Genomic DNA, 24,151 nt, shown 5'->3' with positions numbered 1-24,151 from the left:
TGGTGCCAGGGGACCCCAAGAGCAGTGGGAAAGCCCCTGGTGGGGGGTGATGAGTCTGTGAAAGCTTCCTGGACAGCTGGGCTCAGTAAGACCAGGTGCATACCTCTGCCACTGTAAAGGTCCAGATTGAGGGTTCTTTGGGGGGTACTGTGAGTAGACCAGTCCCAAAGAAAGCTAGTCCAGGAAGTCACAAGATGGGTGAGTGGGTATATGTGATCCTGCAGCAAGTAAGGGCTTCTAGGCAGAAGCGTGTCATGCTAGAAGCAGCGTTTTCAGATCAACCTCCCCTCCATGGGATGCTCTTCAAGGCCAACAAAATACTCTTGGCAAACTGACCTGAAGAGAAATCAGAGTGATTTTGGCTTTCAACACCAGTCAGAAACCCAGCCCAAATTATCCATAAGATTGAACTAAACTTTAACCGCCACTGTTGGCAGGACTGTACAAGGTCCTGGCTAGAGCTGGTCCCCCAGTTGAGGAGTCCAAAACCACGTGTATAACTGGAGTTCAGCCTCATTGCCGACAAGAGGCTGCGCGAGTGTCTTAAACCCCTTGACTTTCCCATTTGTCTTTGTGCCCTTAGCCAGGAGAACTGCTAAGCCGAGAGAGTGAGAGGAGAAGCCAGTTGATCTGACCCAGAAACACAGGGGACCGCTTCTCTGCTCCAGACTTGGTCCCCCTCTCTTTTTCCACCTGTGAAATGGGGGTGATGTTCTTTATGTACAGGATAGCTATGATATATTCTTTCATTCATTTATGAATGTATTCACCACATATTTCCTGAGCACCTCTTACATGTCAGGTCCATGCTAGGCGCTGAGGATGCTAGATCTGCTGTGCTTGTAGCAGTTCCTGTTCTTCAGATAGCGATCAATAAGTATTGATTATTATAGTTATTCAAAATAATAATCTAGTCCTTACTCACAAGGAGAGAACGCACTGTCCCTAGAGGAGATCAAGCAGAAAATTGAGAATCATCACTCGGGGAAGCCATGAACGGGAGTACATTAAATAGCATGATGAAATAGACGTATTTCAGTATATTTCTCCCTCAACTTAAGTGGCTCCTTCTTAAAGTTCCGAACTCCTGGGGCCTCTGAAGTGTTACCCTCTTCCAGGTTTCCCTAACCTCTCTGGCCATCCCTACACAGACTTTCTTCTGTCCATACTTTAAATATTAGCACTCAGCAAATTCCATGATGGGCCCACTTCCCACTCTGCACTCTCTCCCTGAGCCCGTCATTCAAAACCAAAGCCTCCAAAATCTCTATTTTCGTTCTGGGGCCTTTCTTTTGACCTGTGGACTTGTATATCTAATTACCCTATTGGATGACCCCCAGGCACTCAAAACTCAACACATCGAATCCAAAGCTTACCATTTGTCCTTCCAGACTTACTGCAACCCCAATTTTTCTCAGTCTCAACTGGTGGCGCCACTAGCCAACCAGACATTTAAACTAGAAGCTTGGGAAGCATCCTTAACTCTTCCCTCTCTGTCATTTCCCACCTCCACATAATCACCATTCTGCCCATTTTACTCTGAAAACCTTTTCCCCCCAATTCAGTCCTTCCTCTCTCTCCCTACCTTTATTGCTCTCCCTGAATTCCATCTGCTGCCTTCAGCTCCTGCCTGGATTATTGCAAGAGAACTCCAACAGCTTCCTGGCTCTCCATCTTTGCTTGCTTCCGTCTATCCTCCAGTGTAGTTGAGAGCAAGCTACCTAAAATGCAAGTATCATTTTGTCACTATCCATTTGAAAGCGTCAGCTGGCCTTGAGATAAATCTGAATTCCTTACTGTGGCATTCAAGGCCGGCATGGTCTGATCCAGTCATTTGCACCTCACGCTCCAACATCTTGCTTTACACCTACACCCTGTTTCCAGCTTCCCTTCATTTGCCCCCCTGCCTGGAATGCCTTCCCAGCACCTCTTCTTCCTCTCAGAGATTCAGCCCAGGTGTTATCTCCTAAGGGAGGCCTTCTCAAATCTGGGTAAGATTGGGGTCTGGAGGTCCCTCCTCTGTGCTCTCAAGGCCCGCAGCATCTCAAACCTCAGAACAAAATACTGTGCAATCAATAATTTGCTTTCTTGCCCTCTCACTAGACTGAGGTCCTGGACGGCTGAGACCAGGTGGAATTCATCTGACTTCCAAGGATTGGGTCCAAGACCTGGCAAATAATTTGCAGCTCAGAAATATAGAATAAATGAGTGAAGGAAGGCTATATTTCTTAAGAGAGAGTTTTATTTTTTCAGGCAACAAAGTGTAGTAGAGCTTTGTTGGTCTTTAGAGTCAGACAAACCTCAGTTTGAATGGCAGGCTTTCCATTTTCTGGCCGTCATCTTGGGCAAGGATATCTCAGTTTCTGCAGCTCAGAGTGGTGGTTTCATGTCCTGGCTGGGAGCTTGGTTGCTTGTGTTCAAATCCCAGTTCTGCCACAAAAGGAGTGGGGGCCACTTCCATTTCCTCGTCTAGAAAATGACAGTATTGCTATATTGATATGCCACAGAGCTAGAAAGCACTATGGACATGTTTGCCATTAATGTTCTTTGAGCCTTCTTTGAGTTTTGTGTAAAGGAGAGGTGGGCTCTGATGTAACTCTCCTTCTCTATCTCAATACTGACCGTGGTCATAACTCTTGGACAAGGTCCAGACATTTTAGAACTTTAGAAGGGTTGGATAGAACCAGTGACTTTGGTGGTTTCTTAGATCACCCCCCCCCCCCCCCCCAAGAACTCTCGGATAATCCAAAATGGAGCTGCTTTTCAAAACCAAGTCCCAGTGCCAGCTAGCTTCCTTTCAGGGAGGGAGCCTAATTAACTAGTAGCTGGAAAGGACTGCAGGTAGGCCACCCCCTAGGCAGAGAATTCAAAAGGAAGTGGGTAACTGTGTAAATAACGCTGCTTTAAGGGGCATTTAAGCCAATGCTCTTTGTTAGGGAAATTGATGGCTTTGTAAGTACTGCCTCTGAAGGGAGTACTTGAGTTGAAGGTTCCTGATCTCCCCTCGTAAATTCCCTAATGGACTGTGGGCCCCGAGGCTGGGCCCCAGAGTGTGCAATCACTTGCCAACAAAAACTCGGATTCTGCTTTAAAAAAATTAAAAAGATTGAACCAAAACATAAATTATTGAGCCTGTGCAGTTTAACTGGTACAAGGTAGCAGAGACAGATTGCTTCCTTTAGGGAAAGGGAGACCCCTACTCTTTCACAGCATCTTTTTTCATGGCAGACGCCATGCTAGGCATCTTCTGTATAGCTTCTCATTTCGTCCTCCTAACGTCTGGGAAGATAGTCATTATTTCACCAATTTGTTGAAGAGGAAACTGGGACTCACAGATGAAGTGTGCTGCTCGTCGACACCCAGCTAATTAGGGAAGAGCAGGGACATGACCGCAGCTCCATCAGACGCCTGAGCCCCCAAGTACCACAAAACCATCCCAAGGCATCTCAGAGGGCATCAGATCATCTTATCTCATTAGATCCTCCTCAGTATCCACATCCACACAAAAGACATGAATTTGGAGGCATGGGGGGACGGAAGGGCATGGATTTTTTAATCAAACCAGTCAGGATTTGATTCTTGCTCCTGCAACCTGTGAAGCCTTGGGTCATAACTTAACATCTTTAAACATCAATTTCCTTCTCTGTTAAACGGGATAATAATAGCACCTGACACATAGGGCTCTTCTAGGATTAAATGACATTATACATTTAAAAATATTTAACATAGTACCTGATACGTACCAAGTCATCCAGTTATTCATTTAGCAAACACACTTGCTACATGGTAGCTATCATTTTAAATGGAAAAGTAGATGATGCTATGGGAAGACAGAGAGAGGGGCAACTAATCCTTCTGGGGTGGACTGCCAGAGAGATTTTCCAAAGGAGTGTTTGGTTAAGCTATGGATAAAGGCTAAATGGAGACTAGTCATAGGAAAAGCATTGCTGGGAATTTGGGGGAAACTTCTGCAAAGGTGGGGAGGTCAGAGGCAATGTGGTCCATTCAGGAAGCTGCCACATTTCACCCAATCTGGAGCTGAGACTCGAGTGCATGGGAGAAGAAATGAGAAGGCTGCAGAAGCAGGCAGGGACGAGATTATGCCATGTCAGTTTTCATGAAGCCTCTGTCAGAAAATGATGCATGAATAACTCACTATCTTCTGAGACAGCCAATTTCAATTTCAGACCAACTCTAGTTTGTTAGAAGAGTTTTCTACTGTGTCCTCTCCAAGCAGCCGTCTCTTCTGCAGGTTAAGCATCACCATTCATATAGGAGCATTGCTGAGTGATGGGCCTATTTTGAGCTCCAATCTCTGACTGTATCCTACATCACGAGTGGTCTAGAATTGGCCTGTCCAGCCATCTCTAGGACCAGAGGGGACTTCTCTGACCTCTATTCTGGAATCTACAGCCACTAATGCATCTGCAATCTCATGCTTTTGTTTGGACAAACACCTTCTCCAGTTGGTGGAAACTGACCTCAGAGTGACCACTACTCCTTGGAACTTTTTCTGAACATGAATAGTTATGCTGACACTTACCATCTCTGATCAAAAACAGCAGTGATTTTCATTGACATTTTCAAATGTTCCAGGTTAATTCTCAAGATTTAGGACCAATTTTCCCTTCCTCCTCCGTCCCTCCCTCTGTCCCTCCCTCTGTCCCTCCCTCCCTCCTTCCCTTCCTTCCTTCCTTCCTTCTTTCCTCATAGAGAGGAGAGAGAGACATATACACACATTTCCGTAAGAACAAAATACAGTTCAACACTACAAATCAAAGAGCATATAGATTCAAATTAACATAAAATCCTCTCCAAGGGCAGAAGAGTAACCCACTCATCATGTAAGGTAAAGAAAACTTACCTGAGTGCAATCCTGCCCATTGACTCAGCTTCTGCTCTTAGAGCACTGCAGCATATCTCGCCCACTTGAAGATGGAGGGCACTGTGGCTTGAATGCCTCATCTTTTTGGTTGTATCTGAACCATATGGCAGGAGGATGGTTTTAGAGACAAGCCAGACCAATCAGGGCTCAGAGTGGGAGGGATCCACTTTAACAGTCTTGTTTGTTGCATGGGAATCCCACCAAGAACCCAGCACACTGCAGTCCCTTTAGTCACAACCAGCTATGTCAGGCTGGGGTTTCACGTGGTACCCTGATTCACCCTCTGTCCCTAGGCTACTGTTAACATAGCATCCACTTGTCCAAAAGTCTCTCTTTTCTGGAATCTTGAGGATGCCTTAACAGACTGATGGGCCGCTTGTCTTACTGGGTTGAAGTATAGATGTGCATATATGTACATACTGACTTTTACTTGAATGCATTACTTTCTTTATGTTCACATACATGTATTTCTCACCGACCAATTTCTGACATTGCATATTCCTAATGTTTATATAATGAGCATTAATTAGCTCATCAAAACCCTTGGCCTGTAACAATGAACTATGCAGCCTTCAGTGAGTTACTTAACCTTGCTGAATCTCAGTTGCCACATTTGCAAAAGGAAGAAAGTAGACTAGATAATTTCTAAAGATCCTTGCAGCACTGAACCTTCATTCATCCATTCATTCAGCAAATATTTACTGATTGTCTTCTATGTCCTGGAATTGGCATCCAATAGTGGGCAAAACAGCTTAAATTTCTGCTCTCATGGAGTTGCCATTCTGCTTTAGAGAGAGTGCAATGATCAAAGAAACATTCGAAGAAGCGACATGTAGAATGTAAAATAGACTAGTAGGGTAGACAGAGAGTGGAGTGAAGATAATATGGTTAGAAAAGCCTCACTGGGCAGGTGATGGTGAAAAAGCCATTTGATGATTTGGGTGATGCATTCTAGATTGTATCTGTGATAAGAAAATGTGAAAACAACACGTTTGAGTATTTTCCATCATGTTATTTTATCTGATCATTACAGCCACTTTCTAAAATGAGTAGGAAAAGTAATTTTGTCATTTTTTTAATAGACAAAAAGAATGAAACCCAGAATGAGGATGTGTATTACCCAGTACCAAAGAGTAAGTTAGTGACAGAGCTGAGCTTCAAATTTTGATTTCCCGTCCCTGATTCCACCTGCTTTTCATTATCGTCCTCGTCTATGTTTTTCAGAACAGGTTCATCTACACCCTTCTCAGTCTTCATTGTGCTTGCCACAATTCCCCATCTTTTGACTGAGAAACTGGTTTAATGATTAAAGGAGAAAAACAAAAACCAAGAACCAAATACATTTTAGAGTGACTCAATCAAAGGGGATCATAAAGCAACTTGATTTCACTGTCTTATTCTGTAGAAGGGGAAATTGCAGCCCAGGGAACGAAATGACTTGTCCAAAGCCATGGGTTGATTAGAGAGCATCTACTCTAGATGCCAGCTCTCTTGATCAAGCTGCTGATTTTGAGAAACTGTCCATTCCTTTTCCTTTCTTTCTTTTTTACCTATTTATTTTTGGTATGAGGTGATGAGATCACATTAAAACCACTGACACTTCACTTATAGTTTACTATCTTTTATCATCCTTTTAGGACACTTTTTGCACACTCTCTGCATATGAATATTTTAGATTATTTTTCTCCATTTATTATTAGCTTGTGTTATCCAAGACAAATCTCATTTTGTTATTTCCTGCTCATACCTTGAAAGGCCTTTGGGTCCTAGATATCACTCTCCTTCCCATCTGTGCTCAGAATGTGTGTCTATTCCAGAGCCATAGTAGAATTCACTGCGGTACTGAATTTACTGCCACTTCCGTATCATGAGATAGCATTGGAGCCCTAAGAGACCTGGCTGAAAATCATTCAGGGCTTTGAACATTCTGCTCTATTGAGTGTATTGTCATTTATTTGGATCACTATCTCTGCTTACAGTCTTTTTTAGGCCATTCAAATAACTATACTAAATGCAAGGTGATGTAAATGTATCTTCAAGTTCCAATTCATAAGACTGTCAAATCTCTTTATTAAATTTCAGTCGAGTATGCACCACCTTTTCTATTCGAATAGTGCATTTCTTTGCAAATTCAGTTAAGAAAAAAAAATAACAATATTTAGGACAGATGGTGAGGCATGATGTCTCACGGGAAAAAATATTATGGGATGGTTTAGATAGAATTGGATTTTTCCCCCTAATGTGTGCTTGGATTTGTAATATGATCCCATTCTAATTAATATTTTCATAAAAATCTCTCTATAGTACAATCTACTGAAACAGATTCAAATCAGGTTTGAGGCCTCTTCAATACAATCAATAACAGAGATTCTGAAACTCCAAAAGAACTTTAATTCATCATTTCCTGAGCACCTGCTGTAAGATTGGCATTGTCCTAAGAATTAGGGATGTAAATAGAAGTAAGGATGGGGACATCCCAAAAATATCTCACAATCCAAGAGCTGTACACATTCACTCATTCATTCATTTGTTTGTTCTTTTATTTTTATATATGAATTACATAATATAGCAAGGAAGTTTTCTTGATCCTATAGAAAGAGGTCCACTTTGAGATATACTACCATGAAACATATCATATTGGAGGAGGAACAAACAACAAATAAAAATTTATTTTTAGATAGTGAATAATACTGTGAAGAAAATTAAATAAGATGGTCCTGCTACTCTCTAGTGGGGTTAGAGGAATAGGATGTGAGCTTACTGTTAAGTAGATAGGGTTGTTATTTGAGGAAGTAGTATTTGAACTGAACCCTAAATGATGAAAAGGAAGAGACGGTGATAAAAGCCAGGAAAAAAGTATTCCAGTTGAAGTGAACAGCAAGTTCAAGTTCCTGGAGCAATAACAAGTTTGGCTTATTTAAGGAATAGACACTTGTTGAATGGAGGGATGTCTGGATAGATGGGTGAATGAATGAGTGAATGAATGAATATATGAATGAATAGAAGAAAGTGGACAAAGAGAGAGTAGTAGGAGGTAGTCAGATAAAGTGGGGACTTGTAGGCCATGATCCAGACTTTGGATTTTGTTCCTTGTGACATAGGAAGCCATTGAGAAGTTTTAAGTAGGAGAGTGGCCTGATATAGTTTATGTTTTTAAAAGAGTATTCTAGCTGTACTCTGGAGGAGAGAGGATGGGGAAACAGACACAGAAGAAGCAGAGAGACTGGTTAGATGAGCATTGCAGTAGTGACGGTGGCTTGGATCAGGGTGGCAGTGATGGACCAAAAGTAGATCTTTTTGGAATATCCTGAGATGAAAGAGTCTGCAGGATGTGCTCATGGACTTTATCTGGTATTGGAGGGTGAGCTGAAAAAATACGAGAGATGACTCAAAAGGTTTTGGTTTGGCCACTGTTGAGCAATGTTGTTGTTGTTTACTAAGATGGGGAAGAAAGGAATGTGGTGAGAAACCATTACTTCTCTTTGTCACATGTTGATTTTGTGATGCCTTTAAATAGATACTTAAATAAAGATGTCATTGTAGGCAGTTGGGACTCAGAGGAGAGGTCATATCTAAAGAAATGTTTGAGTCATTGGCACATAGATGTTTTAGAATTTTTATTTCAAACCAGGACTGGATGACAGAATGTAGATAAATAAGAAAAGGAAGCCCAAGACCTGGCCCTGAAACCTGGCAACATTTAGTAAAGATTTAGGGAAGCAGAAGGCAGCAAATGAATCTCTGTGAAAAGAGCTAAGAGCCAGAAGGGACTAGGATGTCATGGTGTCATGGAATCTAAGAAAGGGAACTTCAAGAAAAAAGGAATGGACTATGTCTTTATATGCTTTAAAGCAGTCTAGCAAGATGACCATTTTGACATTATAGTTAATTTTAGCAATGTTGAGGTCAGCGGTGATCATGACAAGATTGATTTTAGTGGAGTGGTGAGTACAGAAGCTAGACTGGAGAGAACTGAAGAGTGAATTGTAGGAGAAAAAGAGGGTAATGTAAGTTTAGATAACTTTCAATAAATTTTGCTGTGAATCATGGAAAGAGAAATGTTAAGCAGGAGACATAGTGGTAAAGAGATGTGGAATGAAAGGAGGTTTTATTTTTTTAATTTTTAAAATTTGTGTTACTTAATTTTTTAATTAAAATTTTTATATAGGCAATATCCTGTTTTGCTGGTTTGGAAGGAGAGAATAATGATCCAGGAAGTAAAGGGAATTGGTTTGTGCTGAACAAGTAGTAATGCAGAAGAGTGACAGATGAGGCTTCAGGGAGCTGAAGATGCTAGAATTAAATTTTGATGGAAGACTCAAAGGCAGAGACTAGCTTTTCAGGCTAAAGAAATAAGGGCAGAAGCTCTGAAGTATGAGTTCTGGGAAGGAACTGTGCATTTGAGAGTGAAGATGTGATTGGAAATGAGAATACACAGGAAAGTTGGAGTTGGTCTACCAAGGACTTGAGTGCTAGGTGGGGAAGTTTGAATTTTGCAGGAGTCAATTAAGAATTTCAAACGTGATCAGGTTTACATTTTAGATTAATACCCATAGGCTGCATTGTGAGAAGGGATTGAAGTGGGGAGGACCGAAAGCCAGTTATGAGAGTATTGACAGGGCCAAGTGGACAGACGATGAGGGTATCCTCCCGAGGGTGTGCTCCAAGAATGTGGAGTTGGAGTGATAACCTGAGACTACATTCAGATTCACTCTTCTTTTCCTAGTGCTTTTGGTTTGCTGGATGGTGCCTGGTTTTCACAGTAAAACACAGGAAGGAATTTCTGGCCCACTTTGGTATGTGGCCAACCCTTGAAAGAACCAGAAACCAACTTCAGCTCCTCAGATTCAGTAGACCTAATCAGCATCTGAAGCTTGTTAGCGGATTCATGGTTCCTTAAAAACCCTTCACCACCCTGTCTTTTGTACTCTGGACAAGCTGATCTGGTTGAGGAGGTTAAGAATAAACCCTGGTTTGAAGAGAATTAAATGAGGTTGGCAATGTGGGTTTGACATGAAGCCTTTGAAAGATAGGCTATGCAAAGTTCAAATATTTCTGTTCCAGAAGATACATATGCCAATACAGCCACCGCCCCCCCACCAAGCTTCCCCTTTGTAAACTTTTAGGGGTTAAGCACTCCAATTTCCCCTGTTCCAAGAAGCTATTATTTGGACACAAAGATTGTACATTTTTTGGTCTTTTCTTGTTGTTGTTGTTTGGATGAATTGTTATGTGGCATGAAGCTTGTTGTAGTTGGACCCATCCCTAAATAAACAGCTGAACTTACAAAATACTATTTTTTCTGCTTTTTAAAAAATAGAGAAAACTAGTAATCATTGGACTAAAAGAGAATATTCTAATGCCAATCACTGTTCCCTCAGCTGAAAATAGAAACAGATGCTAATTTCTCAAAAGCTGACCCATCTTCATGAACAAGGAGTTTAGAAATACAGGTAAATCTACCCATCCTTTGGAAGTAGCCCATCTAAGAAGAGTGTGCATTGAAATTCTTTGTTTACTCCTTCAGTCCTAAAGAAAATCCTTTTCATATTACTTATAACCTTCATCTCTCCAACTGTAGGAAGTTGGGTTTTTTTGTCTTTTTCTCAATGGGCTGGAGACTTATTATCCTGAATAGCTTCTCAGACTAGTTATATTTAGTCCATATCTATGGCTGCTGTGAAAAGTGAAATCAGAGATTCCCAAAAGTAATATTGACACTTGGTTAAGGATAACAAACTATTTTGTTGCTGGAATTATATACTGAAAGCCCAGTCTGATAAGGTGGCATGGTGCCATAGTAAGGGCAATGTGTTGAGTTCAAGAGACAATGTTCTAGTCTTGTCTCTACTGGAAGTTTTCTCTAAAGGCTTCAGCAAATCACTTCAACTTTATGAACCTCAGCTTTCCCATACTTAAAATGAAATAATTGCCTTCAGCTCCAAGATCGTCATCATCGTCATAGATCATTTATTGATGTTAGGTACTAAGTGCTTTACCTATGTTTACCACTAGACTATAAGTTCCATGAGGTAAATTTATTACTACTCTGTGTCTACAGTTTTTCACAGTACCTGGCATGCAGGAGCAACTAAGTAAATATTTTTGATTATAGTATAATTGCATTTATTATTAAGTGATCTGAGCATCATAATTAACATTCAATCCCTCAACCATTATTCAGACGAGGAAACCAAAGTTTAGAAATTCTGAGTAATTTTCTCAAAGTCAAATCAACAGTAACTGGCACACTCGTTAAGAAAAATAAGATCTTATAACTCATTGCCTCTAAGAGTGTGAAAATCCCAGATTTTCCTGCTCAGAAAAATCTTCCAAGTCTCCACATTTCTAAAAGATAAAATTCAATATGTTGACATGGCATTGCAATCCTTCCCCAGTCTGGCCTCAGATCAGCTTTTCAATTTATGAGTTCCAGGATCCACTGTACCCCCTCACTCCAACCTAGCCAGGTTACTCATATACACAAATATTGGTTGAGGCTCATCCATTGCTCATACTCTTCCCTCCACATACTCAAATTCTGTTCTTCCTCTGAGATGTATCCCCAAATAATCTCAGGAAGTCTTTCTCTGTTTTCCCAAGTAATATTGATTCTCCATGCAAGGGAGGAGACCAATTTGATTCATGAGTGTATCCCCAATACCAGCATAGACACAGATCAGATACTGAGTACATATTGGTGAAATGAATTGATAGTCTTCTCCAGTTCTCATCTGGAAGTTAGAAGCTATCTTAGCTGAAGATGATGACATCCCTCACTCCTAAAATCTCCAGAAAGCTTTGGTACCTCTTATTTGTTGTCCATTCATCGCTGAAATGATTGCAGATGAATGCCTGGGTTCTTAGTCCCAACTGGGCATCATGGAGATGTTTGAGAGACAACTGTTCGGAGGTTTGTTTTAGAACAACAGCAATCAGTTCCAAAGATGGAAGCAGTTTGATAGTGAAGCTAGTAAATCTTGTAGGCAAAAATATAATATGTCATTGCACTGGAAGAAGATGCCTTTGTGTTGATGAAATTTGGTTTGCAGTACCCTCATGGCATGGTCAGTAATCACATTATAAAAAAGTATACCAGCACCTGGTTAGTTTAGACTATGCATAATCTGGTAATAATTGAAATTAAATATTAAGCATTTGTGACCTTTCGTTTGTCATTCATTCATTTATTTATTGCTCAGCCATTTATTAGGCACCTCTTTCGCTCTAAGTACTATGAGTTGGGAATACAGATATGAAAGACTCAGCAATTTTGTACCCAGAGATCCTCCCTGCCTGGTGAGGGAGGCTGACCCATAGACAGACTGAAAAAAAAAGCTGTGATGGAGGAAATCTGGGAATTGTGAGAGCACAGAGGAAAGACACTTAACCCAGCTAGCATGGGAGTCAGGGAAAGAGGAAGGATAGAGAAGACTTGCTAGAGGAAACACTTTGTGCTGAATTTTCAAGAACAAGTGGCAGTTAGTAAAGTGAAAAATGAGAAATATGTCCTAGGCAGAGGAAACAACCGATTGTGAGGGCATAGAAGAATGAAATGGAATGGCTGGTTTAGAAAACTGCAGGAAGACGCCAGTTTGTGGAGGGTCTCGTATGCCAACCTAAGGAAAAATGATCTTCTCCTATAAGCAGTGGGGCTCTGTCAAAAGATTATATGTGAAGAAGGAGCACGGTCAAATATGTATTGAGAGTAGAAGACTTATAGTCCAAATTCCCTAAATTATCCCACTATCATGAAGAATACACATTATCTCAGGCCTCGTTTGAAGAACTCATTGGCTAAGGTTAGTTTCTGCAGTGACCAATAACTTGTGACTATCTGTTGTCAAGGTCCTTAAACTGTTGAGGGTGTGAGGGCAGATTTCCTGGTGGAAACCATCCCTAAGATCTTGTACAGAGCTGACATGAGTAATTTAAGCCCCTTCCTTTTCCAGCAATGAACTCTCTAGTTATTTTTTCTTTTTTTTTGTAAGGGAGATCAGCCCTGAGCTAACATCCGTGCTAATCCTCCTCTTTTTGCTGAGGAAGACCGGCTCTGAGCTAACATCTATTGCCAGTCCTCCTCCTTTTTTCTTCCCCAAAGCCCCAGTAGATAGTTGTCTGTCATAGTTGCACATCCTTCTAGTTGCTGTATGTGGGACGCGGCCTCAGCATGGCCGGAGAAGCGGTGCGTCGGTGCGCGCCCGGGATCCGAACCCGGGCCGCCAGTAGCGGAGCGCGCGCACTTAACTGCTAAGCCACCAGGCCGGCCCACTAGTTATTTCTTTCACTCAATAAGCTCAAGGATTCCAGTGGTGTCACAAATTACCAAAGTTTCTAACCAAGTTAATTAGTGTCCCCAATTGGGTTGAAATAGTTCACTATAAGTAAGTATATTCTTTTCTTTAGATTGTTGCTTTTTTTTTTTTTTTTTTTGCTGGGTTACTTGCTATTCATATTGAAAATAGCCCATGTACTCTCTTCAATCACTTCTATTCTTGAAGATTCCTCAGGATCTAAGACTGGGTAAATAAAAGCAGAATCTCTAATTAAGAAGACTTCTCCAACCCCTACCTCGTCCCATTATTGTCATTGTTAAGAATAGGCCCTGTGTCTTTAAGACTTGTATCACTTTTCCGTCTCTCAGTCTATTACCCTGCTTGATTATACCCAGCACTTTATTGAGGCAGTCTAAAAGGTAATCTTGTTGCCATTTTGGAAGAACTGAGGCACAGATAAGTAAAATGACATGCCCAAGCTTACCCAGTTTTAGAGACAGATAAGGAGCTTGAATCCAGGGCTTCTGACTTCAAGGACGAGAAGTCAATAATAAGTCAAACCTCAGCCTTTGCTTATAGTTTAAGGTAAACTCGTCTCATTTCTCTTAAGACTTGGCTTTCCAAGCTTTCAAATAGGGGTAACAATCCCTGCCTATCTCAAATAACGTCCGTCAGACATGCTTCAGTAACGCAGTGGCGTGGCATTTCATCTTGATGCTCCAGACGGATGGAAATGGAAAATTAAGTCAATGAGAAGCGGCATCAGCTGTGTCCGTCCACTTACAAAGTGTCCATCTGCCTCGGGCTCTTGGAGCTGAGCTCATTTCTTCCAAAAGTAAAAGCAAGTATCTGGCACATGGAAGCTCAGCTGGGGAAGACAGACTCGGCAATGTCTCCCCACCACGTCAAGTCCCCTAGCTGGATAGAGCAGATTTCTAAATGTGTCACTGCACGAAAGGGAATGAATCTGAAGTGAGGAGTTCCCTTCTGTCAGGGAAGGACAGGGTGAAACGGAGAAATCAGACTGCCCAGTGCCATCCCACTATAAGCTAGTCACCTCTGGTGTCTCAGCTCTGTTCCCTTCACCCCAAGATCTAGTCTAAAGAAACTTCTCAAAGGGTGCAGAGTCTAAACTATATTTGGACAAGAGTATGCACATCAGGAGTGCCGAATTTGTCATTTACTCATTCAACAAATACTTTTTGAGTGTCTAATAGGTTTTCACAATATTCCTCCTAGTGAGATGTATTATTATCAATGCCACCTCCCTACTACATGGAAGTACTACATGACCTTAGTATTGACTTCAAACTCTTTTCACTACCACCTGCTCAGCTCCCAGCATAAAGCATTCAAGAAGCACCAAGTAAATTCATGTAATGAAAACAGGAAGGCCAGTTTTGTTTTATTGTTTTGTTGCTGCTGTCTTTGTTTTTCCTGGCCACACATTTGTATTCCATTCCTCACCCTGTTGTTTTCAGTGCTTGGGGCATGGGAGTAGAGAAGGAGAGAGAATTCCCCAGATGAAGACTGGCAGATATAACTGAAGGACCCCTGGGACTCTGGTAGCAAGAGAAACTGAATGGCCGAGTCCAAGGATGCTAGTCAAGAAAAAGGATTCACAGTAGCTTTGTCAGAAGAATCTTCAAGGAGAAACCAGGCATGTTCTGTCTCTCTCATTCTCTCTCTCTTTAGCTCTATCTCCTATCTCTCTTTTAATTCTATCTCTGCCTATCTATCTATATATCATCTATCTACCTGTCTACATACCTATTTACCTATCTATGTCTATCTCTACCTCCCCTCCAGAACCCCCAGAACATCCAGGTTCTTCTCTAAGCAGACAGATGTATTGAGGTCTTAAACATCATCAGGAAGAAATTAGCCTTCATGAGAACTCAACTCTAGTCCCAATTCCTGCCACTCTGAGAGGTTTCTTTGCTGAGGAAATGAATGAAGTCATCTTAAAGAATAGACCTTACATGATCTCATGATAATCTTACCCTCTGTATCTTCATATTGGAGAGGAGAAAGGTGGTATCATGGCAACCTCAGGATCTTATCCTTAAGAGGATGTGCTTTCATCACTCTGTAGATATGGCATATATGGGGAGATCTCTTTGCTAGGTGTAAAAAGGCCAGACTCCTACTTCTAGCCCCACCACCAGCTCTCTCTGTGATCTGGAAGCAGACGCCTTACCTCCTATGGCTCTTAGTTTTCATCTCATGAAATCACTTCAACAATGCTGGATAAATATTATCATCTCCATTTTTTTTTTTTATGAGGGAAATGAAGTTCAGAGAGGTTAGGTTAGTTTATTTAAGTCCTACGTAGCTTGCATATGGCAGAGTTAGGATTTGAACCTAGCTTTGCCTGATGCCAAAAACTGTGCTCTTTGCAATTCCCTTTATTGAATTTCTAAAGAGTTGGATTGATGGCTGGTCATTCTTGGGCCTGAGCTTTATTATATGTAAGTTGGCCACATTCGCCAAGAGGTTGGAGCTACTGAGAAGTGCCGAGCCTGTATTCTTTCCATGCTTGAACTGCCAGGCATGCTACTGGTCACTGGAGTCTTCAGCTGGCTCAAACTCATCCTTAAATAATTGAATTATAATGAATTGATTTATTCTGGCTCTTTTGATAGTATTTCACTATGTAAACTGTTTGCAGAAATAAACAAGGGATTTTGGAGCTTGGAAGGGGCTCAACATTCTGCTGCCCCTGAATTCAATGACTCCTTTTTCAGATAGTCAGCATCATAGAAATCCAACTCTTATTTCTACTTGACCCGGGCTCTTTCTATTTGGGGGAATGCTGCTTGAAAGTGGTTCAAGTGAGTACTGATTTCACAAGCTGATTCAATGCAGCCACTTAGAAATAAATTGACCCCTGAGAAGAAGAGTATTTTCTCTCAACCATTATTTTAAAATGTATAAAGCATGTTTATGTCCATTTCCTACGAGAATTCTGAGGCTATCCTGAGGGGTAGTGCTGGCTGGGACAATCATTTCTGTATTACAGATGGGAAGCCAGAGGCTGAGAAGTGAAGTTAATTGTGCAAAGTTACATAGCTCATATAAGGGTCAGAAGTCCAATGCTGGTTTGAAATGGAGCTCCACTCCATTATTATGGAGTAAATAAAGGAGGATGCCCTAGATCAAATGGTACCTGCAGGATGGCCATATGCATACCTTCTGATTTGCCTGAGACATTGAGATTTTCCCAGGATATGTGCCTATTGCCTAGAGATAGTTTTTAATAGCAACTAGATCACTCTCAAAATGCACTAGTTTGGATGATCAATTATAAGGTCACCCTAAGACACTGGATAGGGACTAGATTTCGAGGAGTTCACCATTTTTCAGAGGGGCTGTAGCATGTAGACGTGATGGCAGCACAGTGTGGTAAGTGTTAAGGTGCGGATCTTTATAAAATAGGAACCCACACAGGAAGAGGTATTTAACTTTGCCTAGAAGAGTTGGGAAAATAGCACAGAATACCTGACATTCAAGTTATTAAAAGATGGGCAGAGTGATCTCTTTCGGATGGCTATATCCAGATCTCTCCTTGTATTGTTCTGTGTTGAAATACCGAGAAACATGTATAGGTCCTCCCTACTTAGAAGGCATCCCGCTAGCTCTGTGCTTCTGTGATCTTTGTCCTTGCAGCTAAGTCAGGATCATTGCAGCATTAAATTGTTCCAGGTAGAAATACTTGCTGTGATTAGATTTACATGGGGGCTTGAGAACTCACTTGGCCTTGAATTGAAACTTCCAAGGTATTTGAGAAGACAGGAAGGGCTCCTGGTGTCCTAGCAGCCTAACCTCCTTATTGATAGTGATGATTGAGCCCAGAGAGGGAAAGAGACTTGTCTAAAGTAACAGAGCAATTTAGTTACAGAGTTGGGACTGAAGCCAGCATGTCTTGTACATCAGTTCACTCTTTATGCAAAACCAAAATTGTCTTTGGAGTTACACCTCAGTTTGCAACTATGAAGTTCTGTGGTGTCAGATAATGCACCCAGAACTTGCAAAGTGAAGACCTGAGTTTGAAATCAGGATCCAGCATTAACACGCTGCATGACCCTAAGCAAGTTATTTAAGACGTGGGATCTCAGTGTCCTAATCTGGAAGACTAAAAAAATAATTAAAATAATAATACCCTCCTAACAAGGTTGCTGTGGGGCTCACTTGGGGTAATGAAGGTGGAAAATGTGAACTTTTGTGTGTGTGTGTGTGTGTGTGTGTAATTAAAAATATATAACACAGGATCTACCCTTTTAACAAATTTTTAAGTGTAATGTGCTTAATATAACTATGAGCACAATGTTGTACTGCAGACCTCTAGAACTTAATCATCTTGTATAACTGAAACTTTATACCCTTTGAACAGTAACTCTCAACTCTCAACCATTTCCCCCTTCCTGTAGGCCCTGGCAACCACTATTCTACTCTCTCCTTCTGTGAGTTTGACTACTTTAGATACCTCATATAAGTGGAATCATACAGTATTTTTCCTTCTGTGATTGGCTCATTTCACTTAGTATAATGTCCTCCAGGTTCGTCGATGTTGTCACATATGGCAGAATTTCCTCCTTTTTAAAGGGTGAATAATATTCCATCACAACTATCGATAACAGGCTGGACAGTGCTGTGCATTCTGCTGGTCTGGTTCCATGGCTGCTGATGACAGCTGAGACCAAAGAACAAATATCTATCTGTTTTCTCTCTTCTATGTCCATCTCCTGCAGATGAACCCAGCCGGTGCTATTTCCATGATGGTGATGGGGTCTGTGAGGAGTTTGAACAAAAAACTAGCATCAAGGACTGTGGTGTCTACACACCCCAGGGGTTCCTGGATCAATGGGCATCCAATGCTTCTGTATCGCATCAAGACCAGCAATGCCCAGGCTGGGTTATCATTGGCCAGCCAGCAGCATCGCAGGTAAGCTCCCAACCATGTGTGACATTTCTTGCAGACATTCTGAACCTCTGCTCTGCCTCTCAGGACTGCCTACCTCAAAGGCAGTGTCAATGGACGTGGCCACTTGACCATATCTCTAGCCAATATCGTTCCAGGGCCTCATGAGTACTATTCGTCAAGGATTAGACATAGCATGGTTAAGGGCAGGGAACATCAGCGTGGTAGGGATAATGACTGTTTCACTACCTATTATAATTCATATCTGGGGAAAGAATTCTATTTTAGATATACCACTGGAATTCAATGGGATAAGAACAAATTCTTCTGGGGGAGTCCTGCTTTTTTGGGGGGGATGCCAAGCTGTGTGCTCCATGAGCACACTCCTGTGCATTAATGGTAACTCTACCATGAATTTGCTGTGTGGCCTTGGACTAGTCTCCCCACCTGTCTGGGCCCCATTTTTTCCCATCTTTAAATTGGAGAGTAGTTGAGGTTGATGATCTCCAAGGACCTTCCCAACTCTAAAAAGCTGTGACTCATTCCTCAGTCCCCTAACGCACTATTTATGTTCCAGGGTTCTTCCCTAAGGGACTGCCAGCTTAGTTGAGGGAGCAAGAGTGTTGGGGCCACTAGAGCTTGTGGGATTCTAGGGATGGCTGGGCTGTCCCCAGAGCCCCCTTTCCAATTATCCTGCTGAGCAAGCACCTGCCTTCTTCCGAGACTACCATCTCCCAGAGACGCGACTCAGTGCTTCTGACCGCCTGGCCCAGTGGCCGCCTCTGAGGCAAGCCTGCCGCCTGGCCTTGCAGATGAACCATTATTCCTAGTCATTCTTCTCTAATATTGCTTCCCTGACACAGGGTTGGGGTGGGGGGTAGGCTGATTTCTAGATGAAAGAGAGATGTCACCTTCTGGGGACCAGTGAAAATTATCAGATGAAGTACAAGATGGGTCCACCTCATTTATATAAGTTATAGTGTTTATTTCATCATTTTTTCATTTATTTGTTTGCTTGTGCTCATGTGCATTAGATTATTTATTCATTTGTGGTTGTTTCTGACTGCCCTGAGGAGAGTGGAAAAAAATCATGTATAGTGCCAGCCTGGTGAATGAATGAATGAATGAGTGAATGTCTAGGGTTCGTTCTCCCCCGTGCCACCTCGGTACTTGCTGAATTCATCTTTGGTTACACCCATCACACTGAACTCTAATTACCTGTTTGTATGTCTGGCTTCCTCATTAGGCTGCTAGTTCTTTGAAAACAGTTTTGAGTTTTATTCATCTTTGTCCTCTCATCTTCAGGCACAGGTCTAGAGAAGACTGCTTGGGAAATGTGTGTTTAATTGGCTGTAGATACACACACAGTCACACACACACAGACACACACACTTACATACACATTGCTACCATTGCTACATGCAAATGAACAATGCTAAGAGAAAATGCTCAAGAATCCCCTCTCTATGACATAGAATGTCCTGCTCAGGAACAGCGCGGCTGGCCAGCAAAAGAGCCAGGAATTCCAAATTCAACACTAGCATCCAGTTCCTAGAAATGTTTAAAAAACATCATTCAAACAAGGGAATTATTAACACACTCTGAATCTCACATGAGCAAGAGTTGAGGTAGCAGCTGTGCTTAAAAAAACGACCCAAAGGTTATTGCTACTAATGTGAGAAAGGGAGAGAAAGAATTTTTCAGTCTTAGTATCTGAAAAGAGATTTCATGAGGCAATTATCCCTATCTTGTAAGGAGGGGGCTGTGAGGAATTATGGGTGATTATCTCTTCCTAAACAAAAATCCAATTTAAAAAAATCATTATAAATACTAGCTCTTCGATCTACAAAGAGGAGACGAGGAAACAAAATCATCCTATTGAATTATTCATCGTAACCAATTTTATTTTAATGAAATCGACTAGGTTCCATTACTCTGGGCTCGGACATAATCTTTGTTACAAGGAGACTTCAGCTGTAACTAAATTTGCCATAATGAGATCAGCTCACTGGAGAATACTGGGTCAGAAGAGGCGACGTGTGTGCAGGCTGGGTGCAGGGCCAGGCAGGGCGGCCCGAGGGCGGCAGAACAAAAGTCTCCCCAATTCCCTGTCTGAAAGCAAATGACTAGAAGTCATTCACACACTGCCCCCCATCATGCACACACGCACACACACACACACACACACACGCACGCACACATACCGAGCCTGCGTAATTCTGAGTAAGGTCCTTCCTGGAATGTAAACATAGCTCCTTTCTGACAACAGAGAAGAGGAGGAGGAAGTACAGCCGTGGCCTTCATTACCTCGTGCAGTGATTAGAGGAGGCTGGTAGTTAATTTTCACCTTGTCACAGCTTCCAGTGAAGAGGTTGATGGCTTGAGAGAGGGAGTTGGGAGGTTCTTAGATGCACCGTGTGCCCCTCACCTTCTCCCAAGACAATTATAGTCTCTTCCTCCTCCTTCTTCCTGTTTCTCTTTTCTGTCTCTCTTACACGCATACACACACACACACACACACGAAAATTCCTACAAGAACGGGCCATGGAGGTGCATGGGTGCAGAGAGTGAGCACTAAAGCAGATGGAGAAGAGTGGGGGAGGGAACCAGTGGTCATCGAGGGCCACCAGCCACAGTACTGGACACTCATACACGCCATAGCCGATCCCCTGCCCATTCTTCAAGGTTAGAATTGTTACCCACCTTCGAGGAACTGAGAGGTGGAGTGGCTTCCACAAAGTCACACAGCCCATAAGTGGAGAATCTAGGATTAGAAGAGTCTCATGGAAGATGACAGTGGGAGCTTGGGAATATGCAATCACATCCAAAAGTTGGAAATAATTGGATGTCTGGAAAACCTCTCTGGGAAACAAGCAGAAAGAATCGTCAATGGGCAGATTTTAGTGTTGATGTCCCTGCGCAGACCTCATGAGGTACTTGAATTCTCCTCTAGCAGATTCATGGGCACTGTCCACACCTTTGAATTCAGGCTGCTCCCACTCCCTGTCTCAGTGGCTCTGTTCCGTGATGATCTCCTGGGCGTTCATTCACTGGACACTCCATTAACTTGGGGACTGATGAAATGACCATAGTTTCTCCCATTTCCTCTTTACAACCCAGTTTTGTCCCACTCTCTGCCTTTCCCTGATGTGTAAAAATGATAAATGCAGGTGTTTATTAGACTTATTGCCTAGCTCTGTGCTGGAGCCTGGGGAAGAAACCAAAGAAAGGAAGATCCAACCTCTGACCTTGTCAGTGTACAAGACTTAGGTGTGAGGATTCTGTCAACAGGAGCAGCCCTGTCAGAAGAAGTTGGCAGGTTCTCACTGTGACTGCTGCAAAGAAGCAGCACTCATCGTCTTAGATGAGTCTAGAAAATGGATTAAAACTTCAGTTTTGATTTTTGTATAAGCCCTCCACTTTTAATAGTTTCCAGTCTCTCTCATCCATTCTCCTCAAACAAGATTCCCGAATTTGGTTAGGGCTAAGCTATTCCACCCCGAATATTGAGTCTTATATCCAGATGTTATCAAAAGTATCAGAACTCTTCTGGTTGTGCAAATTGGGCTGAACATCCTATAATAAGAGACATTCTTTGAATGTTTTGGCCGTGCACCTTCCTGGCCCAGCTGGAATTCAAGAAGTTTCTGAGACAGAACAAAAATGGAAATCAACCGAAAGAATCGAGTTATCTCTCTTCTGGGAACCTCAGAATGGTTTGGTTTAAATGCTTGCAAAGATCTCATCTTGTTCCTATTTTGTCTCCATGTTTCACATTTCTCTAGTGCTTTATACCAAAGGCTGCCAGAATGAGATGTAGATATTCCTTCATCCTGCCCCACACCTAGCCTTTCTACCAAAGCCCATTTCCTCCTGTCCAAACAGGCACCTCCCTCCTGCAATGGCCTAGGGAGGAAATGGAAACCCTAAGCCCATCAGGAATGCACAGCGCTCTCCCAGGGATCAGACTTTAGTCAACCAACCAATTTATTTGGTTAATCCTTTGAGGGTAGAACTTAGACTAAGCATTTCCAGAGCAGTCGTTTCAGGGCCAAAGTAAAGAAAACCTTTCTAAGAATGAGAACGATACACGGTAGGATGGAGTGCCTTGTGATATAGTAAGCTCCTCATCACGAGGCACTCGGGCTGAGCTGGTGATGGAACAGGAGATTCTTACATTGGAAGGCAGATGTGACCTAGGCGTCTCTCCTTCCTCTGTAACTGATTCTCTGACTTCATATTCCATCAACCCACTTTGGGTACACCAGTCCTTTGCCACTTCATTTTGAATTGCTGCTACCTGTTCCTTGGCATGCCCATAATACTTTATGCCTTTAACAAAATACAAATGGTAATTTGTCTTTCATTACAGGCATTTATGTATTAATTCTTTTATTCGTTTGATCACACAGAAATATATTTGAATCCTACACCGAAGAATGAGAGTAGGGAGAGAGCATGGGCGTTAGTGGGGTGAAGTAGAAATCAGGCAGATATGGCGCCCTCTTACCTTCTCTTCTTACTTGGGAAGCTTGAGCAAATTTCTCCTCTGGGAACCTCAGTTTCCTCCTCTGGAAAGAGGGAAAGGTAGCATCGACTTGGTGGAGATTAAAGGAGTAAATGCAGAGAAAACACTTAGCACTGGGTTTTTTCTAGTTGTAGGGTAGTGCAAATGTTCATGCTTGTTGGGCTCCTCCACACCCTCACCCCAGAGCTGGCCACAGTGACCCACACAGTACAGAAGCTCAGTCAAAATTTGGTTGAGTTAAGCATCGTTGCATTAGCCAGAGTTTCCTGCCTCCTCAGGACTGTTCCAGGCATTTTGAGAAAGTGGTCCTTTTGCCGCCCTCAAAGAGCTCACCATTTCATCGGAGGAGTGTGTCCAACTAGAAATAGCAGCCAAGGCCCAAGAGTGTGAGATTCAGAGGGAGTTTCCCTGAGGAAGAAACCACACTGCTATAGTTTACTCAGCCAGCAGGGATGAGAGCTAGTGTGTAGGGATGGAAAAGTCCTCTGCCCACTTTCAGAAGGTCCTGGACTAAATTATAAAAACAACATTTACCAAATTCATCCAGGCTCTGCATCAAATTCCTTGAATCCTACTAAAACTGCCACACAAATAGGAATCACTGTTTTTACTTTACAGGTCAGGACAGTAAGGGTCAGAGGCTGAGTGACTTGTTCTGGGGCTCACCCTGGTAAGGGGCAGAACCAGGATGTTCTGATTCATAACAGGAGCCCAGGTGCAGGATGAGGCAGCTCAGAGCTGCTTCAATGATTGGCGGGAGAACAAGTTAGGGGAGCTGGTGTCTTGTGCATTTTTTCGTATGTAGGATGCATTCAAGGAACACCAAGAAAGTGGGAGTCCCCCCTCTTCCATACCCCATATATTGCTCCACTGTATCTGCCATGCCGCTAAGGTCTCCACCTATAGGCATTCATTCTTTTAGGTTAAGCATTGCCCTCTCCAGAAAGTCATCTAAAGTGTGTATATGGAAATATGGGAGAAACATAGGAGAAACATTTTAGGTTGCCAATCCCTGAGTATAAAAAAGATTTCTTAAATTGTATGCCTAATTATCTCTGGGCTGTGGGAGGAAAAGGAAGAAAAGCACAAACAGGACAATTGTAGATGGAAGAGGGAAATTTGCTCAGTTTACAGCTTTGTCACAAACCATGTGCTACACACAGGACACTTTAAAATGTTAGTAACAGAGCATTGCAAGATGTGTGCGTTCCTTGATGGCCACCAAGTGAGTCAGGAGAGCAGGGACCATATATCTGGGTCTCCTTCATCCTTCTGTTCAGAAGAAGGGACCAGATACCCACTGGGTTCTCTGGACACAAGGGTAAAAATTCTTTCCACAAGCACTTAGGATGCAGTGTAGAAGTGCTCAGACAGGGGAACCTAGAGGAGGGTCGGGAGATATTTCCTATGGAAGTTGTTGCTAAGCTGTAACCAGAAGGATAAGCCGGGAGATAGGAGAAGGGTGTGGATGGAAGACCCTGTGAGAGAGAGAGAAAGATGGAGGGAGGGATGGATGGACAGGGAGGGAGAGACAGAGGAGA

At 42.4% G+C, this 24,151-nt stretch overlaps 1 protein-coding gene across 1 annotated transcript in view; it reads left to right on the top strand.

Annotated features, from left to right (window-relative positions):
- The window catches only part of PAPPA (pappalysin 1), a 240,959-nt gene that overhangs the window by 123,685 nt on the left and 93,123 nt on the right, over nucleotides 1–24,151 (top strand). Inside the window, exon 10 of the mRNA XM_087419210.1 lies at nucleotides 17,913–18,106. Within this exon, the coding sequence (XP_087275336.1) occupies nucleotides 17,913–18,106 (194 nt within the window). The remainder of the gene's footprint in view (nucleotides 1–17,912; nucleotides 18,107–24,151) is intronic.

The sequence above is a fragment of the Ceratotherium simum genome, chromosome 29, assembly GCF_057802395.1.
Source record: "Ceratotherium simum simum isolate JZ-2026a chromosome 29, ASM5780239v1, whole genome shotgun sequence".
NCBI classification, from domain to species: Eukaryota; Metazoa; Chordata; class Mammalia; order Perissodactyla; family Rhinocerotidae; genus Ceratotherium; species Ceratotherium simum.
This window is presented reverse-complemented; position numbering and strand designations above follow the sequence as displayed.